The following is a 16,213-nucleotide window of genomic DNA, read 5'->3' on the forward strand; positions in this document are numbered from 1 at the left end:
CACCCACTCATACAGTCCACCCATTTTCCCCTGACGGCCGAGGCACAACAGGCCTTCGCCCGTATCAGAGCCGATATTGCCAAGGCTGGGATGCACACAGTAGATGAGATCATCTGGAACAAGCCTTTCCATTCACCTGAAGAAGCAGCCGTGCTCCGAAAGCTCGTGTTTGAAACAAACCTGTTGGACTTTAACCTGGTGTTGTAAGACTTCTTACTATGCTCACCCCAGTCCAACGCCGGCATCTCCACATCATGGCTACCATTGACACCGCAAACTGCCGGCTCAAAGTGGAGAGGATCTCCAGGAAGATCGCGCATATAGACACTGACATTCAGTTTCTACAAAGATGCAAAAAAGCAGACAAGATCCCGAAAGGACTACAGATCAAAAACCCACTCAAGTCGACTTACAACACAGACTACGCTGAAAGACTCTGCCACCGCACCTCTGTCACACTCCTCAAACACCTCATACACCAACTCTACAGCAGTCGATGCAACCTGGAAACCAAGAGAGAGGCCATATTCTCAACTTGCGCTCAGGACACAGCAGACCAGCTGCGGAACACTGCCAAACAGATGAGACAGCAATACTATGCCACCTACATGCACACCAAGAACAGGAAGCTTGAGAAACTTGGCATCACCACCAGCAGCAATCAAGCTTCTCCCGGTACAACAGTCGAAAACAATACAGGGAAATCCATTGTCAACTTGTCAGACTACACCCTTCAACCAGACGAAATCGAAGTCCTCAGCAGAGGGCTCAATTTCTGCACCACCACCAAAATGGACCCCATCAGTCTCGCGGCAGATACGGAGGAATTCATCAGGCGAATGAGGCTCCGGGAATTCTTCCACAGACCCCAAGAGGCCGACAGCGAACCCAGGGACACGACCAATGAACCGGAACAGCAGACCCCGAGATCTGCAGTGCAGCAACCGAAAAGGAAAGAGTCAAATTGGACCCCTCCGGAAGGCCGCTGCCCGAGACTCGACATGTATGCTCAAGCCGTCAGAAGTCGTGTCAATGCCAGATTCATCACTCGCAATCACAAGGCAGCCTCAAACGTCACCCAAGCACAACGCAACGCCATCCGCACTCTCAAGACCAACCGCAACATCGTCATCAAACCAGCAGACAAAGGAGGGGCCACCGTCATACTGAACAGAACAGACTACTGCAAAGAAGTATACCGACAACTCGACAACCAGGAACACTACAGGCAGTTACCCGCAGATCCAACCAAGGAACACATCCGCCAACTCAGCAGACTGATCAAGACCTTAGATCCAGACCTTCAGAACACCCTACGTGCTCTCATCCCACGTAATCCCCGCATTAGAGATCTCTACTGCCTCCCGAAAATACACAAGGCCAACACACCAGGCCGTCCTATCGTTTCAGGCAATGGGACCCTGTGTGAGAACCTCTCTGGCCACATCGAGGGCATCTTGAAACCCATCGTACAAGGTACACCCAGCTTCTGTCGCGACACGACGGACTTCCTACAGAAACTCAGCACCCATGGACCAGTTGAACCAGGAACATTCCTCGTCACAATGGATGTCTCGGCACTCTACACCAGCATCCCCCATGACGACGGCATTGCTGCAACAGCCTCAGTCCTCAACACCGACAACTGCCAATCTCCAGACGCAATTCTGCAACTCATCCGTTTCATTCTAGACCACAACGTCTTCACCTTCGACAACAAATTCTTCATCCAGACGCACGGAACAGCCATGGGGACCAAATTTGCACCTCAATATGCCAACATCTTCATGCACAAGTTTGAACAGGACTTCCTCACCACACAGGACTTTCAACCGATGCTATACACCAGATACATCGATGACATTTTTTTCCTTTGGACCCACGGCGAGACATCACTGAAACGACTACACGATGACATCAATAAGTTCCATCCCACCATCAAACTCACCATGGACTATTCTCCAAATTCAGTTCCATTCTTGGACACACTCGTCTCCATCAAGGACGGTCACCTCAGCACCTCGCTTTACCGCAAGCCCACAGATAATCTCACGATGCTCCACTTCTCCAGCTTTCACCCGAAACACATTAAAGAAGCCATCCCCTATGGACAAGCCCTCCGTATACACAGGATCTGCTCAGACAAGGAGGAGCGCAACAGACACCTACAGATGCTGAAAGATGCCCTCGTACGAACGGGATATGGCGCTCGACTCATTGATCGACAGTTCCACCGCGCCACAGCAAAAAACCGCACCGACCTCCTCAGAAGACAAACACGGGACACCACTGACAGAGTACCCTTCGTCGTCCAGTACTTTCCTGGGGCGGAGAAACTACGACATCTTCTTCGCAGCCTCCAACACATCATCAGCGAGGATGGACATCTTGCCAAGGTCATCCCCACACCCCCACTACTGGCCTTCAAACAACCGCGCAACCTCAAACAAACCATTGTTTGCAGCAAATTACCCAGTCTTCAGAACAGCAACCACAACACCACAAAACCCTGCCAGGGTAATCTCTGCAAGACATGCCAGATCATCGACATGGACACCACCATTACACGTGGAAACACCACCCACCAGGTACGCGGCGCATACTCGTGCGACTCGACCAATGTAGTCTACCTCATACGCTGCAGGAAAGGATGTCCCGAAGCGTGGTACATTGGCGAGACCATGCAGACACTGCGACAACGAATAAACGGGCATCGTGCGACTATCAAAAGGCAGGACTGTTCCCTTCCAGTTGGGGAACACTTCAGCAGTCAAGGACATTCAGCCTCTGATCTCCGGGTCAGCATTCTACAAGGAGGCCTTCAGGAGACGCGACAACGCAAAATTTCTGAGCAAAAACTTATAGCTAAGTTCCGCACGCATGAATGCGGACTCAACCGGGATCTGGGATTCATGTCGCATTACATTCGGCCCCCACCAACAAGCCTGGACTTGCAGAGGCCTACCGACTGAACTGGCTTGGGACAATTCACACCTCTTTAACCTGGAGTTACCTCTCTCTCTGCATCTTTGATGATTTGATTGCCTGCAGGTGCTCGCATTCCGGGGCATCTCTGACTGTGTCTATATAAACATTTCTGGAACAAGCCTTTCCATTCACCTGAAGAAGGAGCCGTGCTCCGAAAGCTCGTGTTTGAAACAAACCTGTTGAACTTTAACCTGGTGTTGTAAGACTTCTTACTGTGCTCACCCCAGTCCAACGCCGGCATCTCCACATCACAGTAGATGAGACACTGCCCTTTCAAGTACAGAGCGACGCATCAGACGGCGCCCTAGCCGCCACCCTCAATCAGGCAGGCAGACCCGTGGCATTCTTTTCCTGCACCCTTCATGCCTCAGAAATTCGGCACTCATCCGTCGAAAAAGAGGCCCAAGCTATCGTTGAAGCTGTGCGGCATTGGAGGCATTACCTGGCTGGCAGGAGATTCACTCTCCTCACTGACCAACGGTCGGTAGCCTTCATGTTCAATAATACACAGCGGGGCAAGAAGAAGAATGATAAGATCTTGAGGTGGAGGATTGAGCTCTCCACCTACAATTACGAGATTTTGTATCGTCCCGGCAAGCTCAACGAGCCCCCAGATGCCCTATCCCGAGGTACATGTGCCAGCGCACAAGTAGACTGACCCTGCACGACAACCTTTGTCACCCGGGAGTCACACGGTTGTACCATATTATAAAGTCCCGCAATCTGCCCTACTCCATCGAGGAAGTACGGACAATCACCAAGGACTGCCAGGTCTGTGCGTAGTGCAAGCCGTACTTCTACCAGCAGGACCGTGCGTGCCGGGTGAAGGCCTCCCGCCCCTTTGAGCGCCTCAGCGTGGATTTCAAAGGGCCCCTCCCCTCCACCGACCATAACACGTATTTTCTCAGTGTAGTCGATGAGTAGTCCAGATTCCCCTTCGCCATCCCATGGCCCGACATGACGTCTGCCACCATCATCAAAGCCCTCAACACAATCTTCGCTCTGTTCGGCCTCCCCACCTACATCCACAGTGACAGGGGATCCTCATTCATGAGTGATGAGCTACGTCAGGTCCTGCTCAGCAGGGGTATTGCCTCCAGCAGGACGACCAGCTACAACCCCCGGGGGAACGGGCAGGTAGAGAGGGAGAACGGGACGGTATGGAGGTCCATCCAACTGGCCCTATGGTCCAGGAACCTCCCGGCCTCCCGCTGGCAGGAGGTCCTCCCTGATGCACTACACTCCATTCGGTCACTACTGTGCACCGCCACTAACAATCCACCCTATAAACGTCTTTTTGCCTTCCCCAGGAAGTCCACATCCGGGGTGTTCCTCCCGACTTGGCTCGTAGCTCCAGGTCCCGTCCTGCTCCGCAGGCACGTCCGACTCCACAAGGCGGACCCGTTGGTGGAGAGGGTGCAATTGTTCCATGCAAATCCCCAGTATGCCTACATGGTGTATCCCGACGGCCGCCAAGATACTGTCTCTCTCAGGGACCTGGCACCAGCAGGTTCCACACACACACATCCCACCCCGGCCCGGCGCCACCCTCCCCTCCCCTGGCGCTCCCAGCAGCAACCCCCCCAGGACCATCCGTCCTCCCCCTGCCCAAGCCAGAGGATGAAGAGGTTTTTGGCACGCTCCCGGAGTCACCGAAGATCAGATCAGCATCGGCATCGCCGCCACCACTGCGTCGCTCCCAGCGGCACATCAAGGCCCTGGACCGGTTAAACCTCTAACTGGTCCACTGGACTTCAAAAGACATTTTTTTTCCTCTCTACTATTGCAAATGTATAACTCATTTGTTATATATAGTTCTCCACCACCCCCGCCAGACTCAATTTTAACAGGGGGTGAATGTGGTAAACCACTGTTGCACCTATATTAGGTGATGTATGGTAGGAACTGTACTACAGGTACGTCGGTAGTCCCTGCCTGCTGGCTCCGGAGTATAAATGTGTGTGTCCTCCATGCTGCAGCCATTTCACCAGCTGCTGTGGAAGGCCACACATCTTAGAGCAATAAAGCCTCAGTTGTATCCAACTCAGTTGTATCTCGTCTTTGTGCAATTGATCGTGCCTCAGCAAGTATATCTTTTCTTAGATTAGGAGACCAAAACTGTATACGATACTCCAGGTGTGGTCACACCAAGGCTGTATACAGCTGCAGTCAGACACCCTTGCTCTTGTACTCAAATCCTTTTGCAGTGAAGGCCAATATAACGAGCGGAAGTATCCCATAATTTGTCAGAGTGTCAAGCCCTGATTGAAGACCGGCACGCATGCCTCCAGATGCACTGCTGAGCTTTCACACCAGATCTTGAGCCATTCTGACAAAAGAAAATCAGGGGAGCGTGTTATATGCTGTCAGTATGGTGGGACGGGATGCAGCAGAATCGGCAAGGCTCCACAAAGAATGGGATGCCATCTTCAAAGGGCGCCTCAATCAGAACCGAGATTAAACTTCCCCCAGCCGGTTCCACCAGCACCGCAACATATTAGTAGCTCTCTCCCGACCGCTAGTTCCCCCACCCGCTAGTTCCCCCAGCCCCACCCTCCATGCATAATTATCGGGGGCTCTCCCACCCTCCCCCACACACTCATCTCCATGCCCACAACAACTGTGGCTGTATCGGCGGCACTCCTCCCCTCACTGCCAAATCCCCCTCCCCCAATGCCCGTTCCCCCCGTCACTACAAGACCCTCCTTCAAAGGACTTGGCACTTTCCCCCACACCACACATAACAGGAATCCTCCCAAATTCGGCTCCCCAGAGGGCCTGCCTTGGCACTGCCCCTTGTTGGCACAGTCTGTCTCTGCAAGGGCATGACCCTCACCCCCAGAGGTAATTACCATGGCACCCCTGGTGGGACCTCCTTGATTTTGTTTCCAGTCTCCATAAAGCTGTTGTGAACCTTTGCCGATTCAGTTGGGGGGAAATCATGCGACCGGTCGGTTCTTTAATAATATGCAAATTCATTAAAATGTACTTAAATAAGGTTTCCGCCAGCGAGAATCTCCTTTGTCGAATATTTTGCGCACATCACTGTTTAGGCTCATGGAATTTACAATGCAGAAGGAGGCCATTCGGCCCATCAGGTCTGCACAGGAGCACCCTACTTAAGCCCACAGCTCCACCCATCCCCGTAACCCAGTAACCCCTCCTAACTTTTTGGACACTAAGGGGTAGTTTAGCATGGCCTATCCACCTCATCTGCACGTCTTTGGACTGTGGGAGGAAGCTGGAGCACTCGGAGGAAACCCATGGAGACACGGGGAGAATGTGTAGGCTCCGCACAGATAGTGACCCAAGCCGGGAATCGAACCTGGGACCTTGGAGCTGTGAAGCAACAGTGCTAACCACTGTGCTGCCCCCAAAATCGCCCCCTCCATTTCCTTCCCAACTTCATGCTGCACTGTATGCTTGTTTTCAGTGACTGGTGGACAAAGACACCCAGGTCCTTTTATATGTCAAGATTTCCCAATCTATCACCATGTAAATAATACTTTTACTTTGCCATTCTGTTTTTCCTACCAAAGTGGATAACTTCACAATTATCCACCGAATCTCTCACCTACCAACAATTGCTCACAACTACTATCTAACATGCATTGCCACAACTCACCCCAACACATTCACCATTGCTGCAAGCCTCACACCCACATCCCACAGCTTTCATGCAATGCCGGCTATTCAACCAAGCAGCCGCATCACCCAAACACATTGCACCACATTCATTGACACATTTCCATCTCTCTTTTGGTGGACAAGGTGGCATACAGCCACAGGCAGACTGCATGTCATAGATTATCATAGAATTTACAGTGCAGAAGGCCATTCAGCCCATCGAATCTGCACCGGCTCCTGGAAAGAGCACCCTACCCAAGGTCAACACCTCCACCCTATCCCCATAACCCAGTATCCCCACCCAACACTAAGGGCAATTTTGAACACTAAGGGCAATTTAGCATGGCCAATCCACCTAACCTGTACATCTTTGGACTGTGGGAGGAAACCGGAGCACCCGGAGGAAACCCACGCAGACACGGAGAGGATGTGCAGATTCCGCACAGACAGTGACCCAAGCTGGAATCGAACCTGGGACCTTGGAGCTGTGAAGCAATTGTGCTATCCACAATGCTACCGTGCTGCCCCTAAAGAATGTCCTCAAAGAAGGACGAGGTGGTGGTTCTCATACTTGGTATGGCCATAATTGGGTCTGTGGTCAGCAGCAGGGCTGGAATCATTGAAGGTGATGCTGTCTTCTTGCCTAATCCTCCTCACATTCTCCTTCCCACTCATCCCGCAACTTACTCTGTTTCTTCTGATCTTCAAGCTGAAGATGATGTAAATTCACCTCTTGATTTTTAACCTGAACTTTCCACACTCTTCCCCTTCCCCCCCCCCACCTCCCCTATCTTCTCCGTTCACCATAACATTGCCTTTCTCCTTTCTGATATGCAAGAACTGCAACCTGGCCAGGCAGTGGTGAAAAAGCAAGAGACTGCAGAACAGGAAGATGGTTATGAGAAGAAACACCGTCACTCGTAGTTAACTTTACTATTGTTAAAAGGGGCAACAAAGTCCATCTGATAGCCAGAGATGTCGATATTCATTAAAACAACAGCGAAAAATGGCAGCTTGGAATTGTAGGTTGCCAATTTGAAACCTTGATGTGAGGACTACACATGGACAGGCAGCCTTAGTATGGAAAGCTCTCAACCTCTCCACCCTGTGCCCTGGCGTGGCAGGGGTACTTGCTGGAATTCTTGATGCTTGAAAAGGTCAAATTTGAACTGAGGGGAAGGATGGAGGGGTTCTACAATTCACGGGCGTTATTCATTATGCACTTTCGAGAATTGGATAACATCGAACATTAGGGGGGAGGGGGACTGTATGTGTTAATGGTGACTATGGGTGATTCCCAATTCCTTTTTGTCATTTGTTGATGTTAACATGCGGGCTAATGTCTGGGATTTGGTGGTAGGATGGGATTGTTGTTATTGATATGGGATTGAGCTTACATTTGTTACTGATTATGGTTTATTGTTGGGTGTAAATTTAGGACAAAATCTGAAAAAGGAGAATAAAAGTACTTCAAAAAAAAAATGCTCAGCATAGTAATCCCAGAGGATATACGTGTGCCGTGTGGCTCATTTTCAGGTTGCAAATTGGTTTACTGCAGAGGTTTGAAATAGCGAGGATTCAGTATGTGCATCCTCCACTGGGATTAAACCAGGTATCAACAACCTAGCAATTTTCAATGCATGATAACATCCGTGCAAGCAGCACTTGTACTTGACATGTTATTATGGTTTCAACCAGCTGGGAAAGTTCCACATTGCTGGTTATCAATATCAAAACAATGTATTCAGAGAATGTACGGACGAATAGGACAACATTGGACTATTTTAGACTGCACCAGGGGACGAGACAGGGATGCCCCCTCTTCCCACTGTTGTTTGCGCTGGCTATAGAGCCGCTGGCAATTGCTCAGAGAGCCTCGAGGGGCTGGAGAGGACTGGGCCGGGGGGATGGAGCACAGGGTTTCGCTCTATGCGGATGACCTGCTTCTGTACGTTTTGGACCCAATAGAGGGGATGAAAGAAATCCTGAGGATGCTAGGGGAATTTGTCCGGTTTTCGGGGTATAAGCTTAATATGGAAAAGAGTGAGATGTTTGTGGTCCAGGTGAGGGGACAGGAGAGGTGACTGGGAGAGTTGCAGTTTAGATTAGTAGAGGGAAGCTTTCGGTATCTAGGCATCCAAGTGGTATGGGAATGGGTCCAGCTGCATAAATTAAATCTGGCCTGGCTAGTGGACCAAATGAAGGACGATTTTTGGAGATGGGACGCGCTTCCGTTGTCTCTGGCTGGGAGGGTGCAAATGATGAAGATGACGGTCCTCCCGAGATTCCTATTTGTACTTCAGTGTCTCCCCATCTTTATTCCACGGTCCTTTTTTAAGCGGGTCAACAGCGTGATCACGGGCTTCGTCTGTGCAGGCAAGATCCCATGAGCAAGGAAGGTAATGCTTGAGTGGAGTCGGGGAGAGGGCGGGCTGGCGATGCCAAATTTTAGCAACTATTACTGGGCAGCTAATAAAGCCATTATCAGGAAGTGGGTGGTGGGGGAGGGGTTGGCATGGGTGCGTATGGAGGCGGCTTCATGGAAGGGCACCAGTCTGGGGGTGTTGGTAACTGCGCCTCTGCCGTTCCCGCCGGCATGGTACTCCACCAGTCCAGTGGTGGTGGCGGCCCTGAGAGTCTGGGGCCAATGGAGGAGGCATGTGAGAGCAGTGGGACCATCGATCTGGGCCCCAATCTGTAGTAATCACCGGTTTGCCCCGGGGAGTATGGACGGGGGGTTCCAGTTATGGCAGAGAGCGGGGATTGAGAGGATGGGGAATATGTTTATAGTGGGGAGCTTTCCGAGTATGAGGGCGTTGGAGGAAAAGTTTGGGTTGGCGAGGGGAAACAAATTCAGTTATCTGCAGGTGCGGGACTTCCTTCGTAAACAGGTGTCAACCTTCCTGCTCCTACCGCTAAGGAGGATTCAGGACAGGGTAGTTTCCAGAGGGTGGGTAGAAGGGAACGTCTCGGCCATTTATAAGGAGCTGATGGGGTCGACGAGACGAAGACCGAGGAGCTGAAACGCAAGTGGGAGGAGAAACTGGGAGGCGAGATAGAGGATTGTCTATGGGCGGACACGTTGAGTAGAGTCAACGCATCCACAACATGTGCCAGGCTCAGCCTGATACAATTTGGTTGTTCACCGGGCTCACATGACAGTGGCCCGGATGAGCAGATTCTTTGGGATGGAGGACAGGTGCGCAAAATGTGCGGGAGGACCGGCGGACCATGTCCACATGTTTTGGACCTGTCCGAAGCTTAGGGAATTTTGGCAGGGGTTTGCGGACGGCATGTCCATGGTGTTAAAAACAAGGGTGGGCTGAGTCCAGAGGTGGCGATTTTTGGAAGACCCGGGAATCCAGGAGAAGAAAGAGGCAGACGTTCTGGCCTTTGCTTCCCTGGTAGCCCGGAAACGGATACTATTAGCTTGGAGGGACTCAAAGCCCCCGAAGTCGGAGACCTGACTATCGGACATGGCTAGCTTTCTCTGTTTGGAGAAAATCAAGTTCGCCTTGAGAGGGTCATTGTGAGGGTTCATCCGGATGTGGCAACCGTTTGTCGACTTCTTTGCGTAAAATTAATCGTCAGCAGACGGGGGAGCGGGGGTGGGGGGGGAGTAGTTTAGATTAGTAGGGGGTTAATAAAGGTGGGACCTGTACAAAAGGTTTTTGCACTATGTTTATGGTTTCATGTATATTGTTTATTTTGTTGTTGTTACTATACCAAAAATATCTCAATAAAATATTTATGAAAAAAAGAAACTAAATTGAACAAGCCATATATAAACTGTGGCTACACGAGCAGATCAGAGATTGGGAATTCTGCAGCAAGTAACTCAGTTTCTGACTCCCCAAATGTGTGGTTACTATGATCACATAGTTCATGAAAGACCATAGGCATCTTACTCTGTTAGAGAGTGAGAGACAAGTGCTTAGAAATCTTTAGGGGCACCTCTCTATATGAAGCATGAACATGAACTACGGCAGCTGCTATGGGGATTGAATTTGCAGTTGATGTAATTCTGGCCCACACCCTATCCATATAGCTAAAGAGCTAACCGAAGCCTAGTCACCAACCACAAGGGATAGGTTAGGAATGTGATGGAATACTCTCCACTTGCCTGGATGAGTCCAGCTTCAACAATATTCTAGAAGTTTGATACCATCCAGGACAAAGCTTGATTGGTATGCCAACACCCAACTTTAACATCGCTCCCTCCATCACTGATGAACAGCTGAAGGAGTGTGTGCCTTCTAACCAGCTGCAAAGCAGCAGAAGGTTGAGCCTGAACGTCAGAGTCAAACAGCTGCTGTCACAGAACCTGGAAAATGTATAGCAATGAAACTGGAGTTTTAGGCTCACACACACACAAAGCAAAGTCGATTCTGAAGCAGGAGGAGCAACCACCAACTCACCGAGAACTCAGTGAGGCACAGGTGCATATGAAGAAATGGAGTGCAGCATTAGAAGCCAAATTGCAGGTTGAGCTCAAAGGTGAGGAACGTACAAACATAAGGGACGTAAACCGTCAACCTCCAAGGCTCCATGACCAGCATCATTCAAACCCACATCCTCTGCCACCTAAGAGGACAAGGGCAGCAGATGCTTCTGCAGATTACCAACTCCAGATTCCTCCCCAAGCCATCCATCATCCTAATTTAGAACAATATCATCAGTGCTTCACTGTCACTGGGTCAAAGTCCTTGAATTCCCTTCCTAACAACACTCTAGATTTACTTTCACTACTGGAATGGTTCAAGGAGGTGGTTCAGTTCCAACTTCTCACGAGCCATCAGGAATGGCAATAAATAACATAAACAGAGAGGATGTTCTGGGTGGGCTGATGTGCTTATAAGTAGACAAATGTGCTTAAAAGTAGACAAATTTCCAGGGCCAGATGAAATGCATCCTAGGCTGCTGAGTGAGGCAAGGTAGGAAATAGCAAGGGCACTGTCAATAAGCCTCAATTCCTCACTGGCCACAGGAGAGGCACCAGAGGACTGGAAGATAGCCAATGTGGTACGATTATACAAGAAGGGAGGCAGGGATAAACCAGGAAATTACAAGCCAGTCAGTATAATCTCACAGGTGAGGAAACTATTGGAAGCAATTCTGAGAGACAGAATTAATTTGCATTTGGAGAGGCAGGGTTTAAACAAGAACAGTCAGCACGGTTTTGTTAAGGGAAGGTCATGTCTGACCAACTTGATTTACTTTTTCGAAGAGGTGTCCAGGTGTATAGATGAGGCAAATGCATTTGGCATAGTCTACTTAGAAGTAGACTGCTGCAAGACTTCTTCCACCTGGCAGACTGATAGTGAAAGTAAGAGTCCATGGGATCCAAGGAAATTAGGCAAATTGGATCCAGGATTGGCTGAGTGGCAGGAAGCAGAGGGTGATGGTCGAGGGGTGTTTTCTGACTGGACGTTTGTGTCTAGTGGGGTCCCGCAGGGAACAGTGTTGGGGCCCTGGCTGTTTATGGTTTAGATAAATGACAGACATAAATGTAGGAGAGAACATCAGTAAGTTTGCAGAAAATTGGTGGGGTGGTAAATAGTTAGGAGGATAGCCTTAGATTACAGGAGGATATAGATGGGCTGATCAGATGGGCTGATCAGTGGCAATTGGAATTCAATCTGTAAAAATGTGAGGTGATGCAGTTGGGCAGGACAAACAAGGCAAGGGAATATTTCATGGCAGCATAGTGGTTGCCAGGGACCCAGGTTCAATTCCGGCCTTGGGTGACTGTGCCAAGTTTGCACATTCTCCCCGTGACTGTGTGGGTTTCCTCCAGGTGCTCCGGTTTCCTCCCACAATCCAAAGATGTGCAGGTTAGGTGGATTGGTCATTCTAAATTGCCCTTAGTGTTCAAAAAGGTTAGGTGGGGCTCACAGGGACAGGGTAGGGGATTGGGCCTAGGTAGAGTGCTCTTTCGGAGGGTCGTTGTAAACTAGTTGGCTGAACAGCTGGTTCGTGATGCAAAGCATGTCAATAGCATGGGTTCAATTCCCGTACCAGCTGAGCTTATTGATTAAGGCCCATCTTCTCAACCTTGCACCTCGCATGAGGTATGGTGATCCTCAGGTTAAATCACCACCAGTCAGCTCTACCCCTCAAAGGGGAAAGCAGCCAATGGTGACTTTATTTTAGAGTTTAAGAGCAGGAAGGTTCTGCTGCAACCGTATAAAACGTTAGTTAGGTCACAGCTAGAGTATTGTGTGCAGTTCTGGAATCCACATTATAAGATGGATGTGACAGCACTGGAAAGGGTGGGGGAGATTTACCAGAATGTTGCCTGGGCTGGAGAGTTTTAGTGATGGACTGGGATTGTTTTCCTTGGAGCAGAGGAGACGGAGGGGGGACATGATTGAAATGTATAAAATTGAGAGTAGACAGGAAGAAACCTTTTCCCTTGGTGGAGGGATCAATGATCAAGGGGAATAGATTTAAAGTAAGGGGCAGGAGGTTTAGAGGGGATATGAGAAAAACCTTTTCACCTAGAGGGTTGGAAGTCTGAACCTCACTGCCTTAAACTAGTGAAAACAGAGGCCCTCAAAACATTTAAGAAGTATTTAGACGTGCACTTGCAATGCCAAGGCATACAAGGCTGGAAAATGGGATTAGAATATTTAGATGATTGTTTTTGACTGGGGACTTTTCTGTGCTGTAGACCTCCATGACTCTAAATGCTGGTCTTGCCAGCGATAGTTATCCCATTAGCAAAGAAAACGAAGATCCAAAGATAATCTAATACCTGATTGGCTATGCTCTTAAAGTTGAACCCAAGATAAACTCCTTTTGGTTGATTTCTTACTGCTTTTGTTGTTGTCATCCTTTTTCTTCCATTTAAAGGTGGCCGTTGGATTCTTTGTCTTTGACTGTGAAGGTAGCAAATGCTCAAGTTAAATCTCTGCATTACCTAATTCAATTAATTTGTTTATATGTAGGATTGCATATCCTACAGCATGATAAAATTACGTTATCGTCATAGAATGATCGAATTTGCAGTGCAGAAGGAGGCCATTCAGCCCATCGAGTCTGCACCAGTCCTTGGAAAGTGTACCCTACTTAAGCCCACACCTCCACCCTATCCCCATAACCCAGGAACCCCACCTAACCTTTGGAAACTAAGAGGCAATTTAGCACAGCAATCCACCTAATCTGCACATTTTTGGACTGTGGGAGGAAACCGGAGCACCCAGGGGAAGCCCACGCAGACACGAGGAGAACGTGCAGACTCCGCAATGGCAGTCACCCGAGGCCGGAATTGAACCCGGGTGCCTGGAGCTGTGAGGCAGCAGTGCTAACCACTGTGCCACCATAATAACGGTCATATCTGTATCTAGTTAAAAGAGCAACATTATTGGCGTCTCCAGTGCGAATTGGCAACAGATTTTAACAACACTCAAACAGCTTCTGCAGATATTTTCTGCCGCTCGCTCACAAGTGACCAAACGTATTGAATTTGACAACTTACATTCCGCAATTTAATCTCTCAGACTCGGGGTTGCTGAACCAGTACAAAAGCTACTCAAAGCCATACCTAATTCAAGGTCAGTTTCAACCAGAAAAGCAATAATGGATTTTGTAAGAGAAGGAAACAGAGTGGTGTTTGTAGCTCCATATCCCATTGCCTTGCTGATATTTAACAGGGCCCACTCTCAGCTCTGTTGATCCAGAAGCCAACAGTAAGGAACTTTTGTAGTTACATTAATCATAAACCATACAGGTGCAAACATATTGTGCCTTGGTATTGCAGGGTGTAAATCCATTTGCATTTGAATTTGATAGGAGGGAAGAACTGAATAAAAAGGGGATACTGCCCTATGCAGGATGAGGAAGAAAAAAATAAACAAGCAGAATGTTCCTCTCTCTATAATGAGAGGGCTTTATTGTGAATCAAAAACAGAAAATGCAGAGACTCAGCAGTTCTGATAGCATCAGTGCAGAGAGAAACAGAATTAGTGGATGGCACAGTAGGTAGCACAGTTGCTTCACAGCTCCAGGTTCGATTCCCAACTTGGGTCACTGTCTGTGCGGTGTCTACACATTCTCCCGTACCTGCGTGGGTTTCCTCCGGGTACTCCGGTTTCCTCCCCCAGTCCAAAGATGTGCAGGCTAGGTGGATTAGCCATGCTATATTGCCCTTAGGTTAGGTGGGGTTATGGGGATAGGGTGGAGGTGTGGGCTTAAGTAGGGTGCTCTTTCCAAGAGCCGGTACAGACTCAATCAGCCGAATGGCCTCCTTCTGCACTGTAAATTCTATGATTCTAGTGTTCTGGTGTTTCATTGACCTGAGAGACTTGGCCAAACCTTCCGATCTCCGGATCGTCAGAAACCCGATGTATAACTGAAGATGTGCACTGGGAAACTGTGGAAGTTTTATCGTCGATGGACAATTCCCTTGCTTCTTGAGATGCTTCATGAATGTCTCCAAATCTGAGCTGGAGTTGGAGATTTACAACACACCTGCAGCATTTACCTAGAATGTTACCCTGGAAATAATAGACAGAGGGCCGGATTCCCCGGTCACCAGCCCCCTGTTTCTCGGCAGGACGCCATCTGCTGGGATTCTCTTCTCCTGCCACTTGCCATTGGGATTTCTCAATGAAGCCACTCCACGCCATCAGGAAACCCACAAGCAAGGGTGTGCTGCTGGCAGGAACAGAGAGTCCCTATGGCCGGAAAACTCCAGCCAGATTAAAACCTATCGAACACCTAGCAACTCCAAACTGGCCCCCCGGCCCCCTCAATCGAACCCTCTGAATCCCATACTAACCTACCAACCACCCGACCTGACTACCCACCCTGACCACCACTCCTGATCATTCAAGCACCCCAATACCCAGGTCTGCCTGACCCCACTATTCGTTACCACCCGACTACCCCTGAATTGAACCAAAATTCCCCTGACCACCACACTACCTCCACCCCCGTTCCGACTCCCCATCTACCCCACTCACCAACTCGTACACCCATTCAACAACATTCAAAGATTGGACCTTTTAAACTGATCATACAGCATATAAAAGGCTGTGTCCTGACTTCCCCCGACTCTACTCCGCCCTGAGAGTTCCCCGAGGGACGGCGAGTTGTTCCTTCCTTTGACAGCTGAGATTGAAAGGTTCCGAAAGAAATATTCAACACTGTCAAGTCAGGGAAATCTGCGGGCACGGCGGCAAACTGCACCTCATTGATCGAAGATCTGGGCCATTAAACTCTGTGCCCCTCTCCATAGATGCTGCCAGTCCTGCCACAGTATTTTGCTGCAGTATTATGAATGTCTGCTGACTTTCTGCTGCAGGTTGGTGTAGAGCTAGTAGAGACCTAAATATACATGTAGTTATATTTAAGTCCTGTTGCCACATAGAGCGAAGCTGTATTAGGTTCTCAATGACACTTTGCTGGTAATATCCTTTTTTACACAATGTATGCTATGACTCATCATGAGAACTGGCTCAGAATATATTCCAATTCTGTTTCTTCACCTAGTGGTGCACCCAAGGCTGACTTTCATCTGTTTCCATAGCTAGTAATCCCAAACTCTCACCAGGCGCTTATAGCTTGAGGGGCTCCACTTTGCATCAAGCAAGGC

At 49.3% G+C, this 16,213-nt stretch overlaps 1 protein-coding gene across 1 annotated transcript in view; it reads right to left on the minus strand.

Annotated features, from left to right (window-relative positions):
* LOC119952310 (UAP56-interacting factor-like) overlaps window positions 1-16,213 on the minus strand; it is a 47,573-nt gene that overhangs the window by 10,857 nt on the left and 20,503 nt on the right. Inside the window, exon 6 of the mRNA XM_038775966.1 lies at window positions 13,373-13,496. Coding sequence (XP_038631894.1) covers window positions 13,373-13,496 — 124 coding nt within the window. The remainder of the gene's footprint in view (window positions 1-13,372; window positions 13,497-16,213) is intronic.

This window comes from Scyliorhinus canicula, chromosome 17 (genome assembly GCF_902713615.1).
Source record: "Scyliorhinus canicula chromosome 17, sScyCan1.1, whole genome shotgun sequence".
In the NCBI taxonomy this organism is placed as follows: domain Eukaryota; kingdom Metazoa; phylum Chordata; class Chondrichthyes; order Carcharhiniformes; family Scyliorhinidae; genus Scyliorhinus; species Scyliorhinus canicula.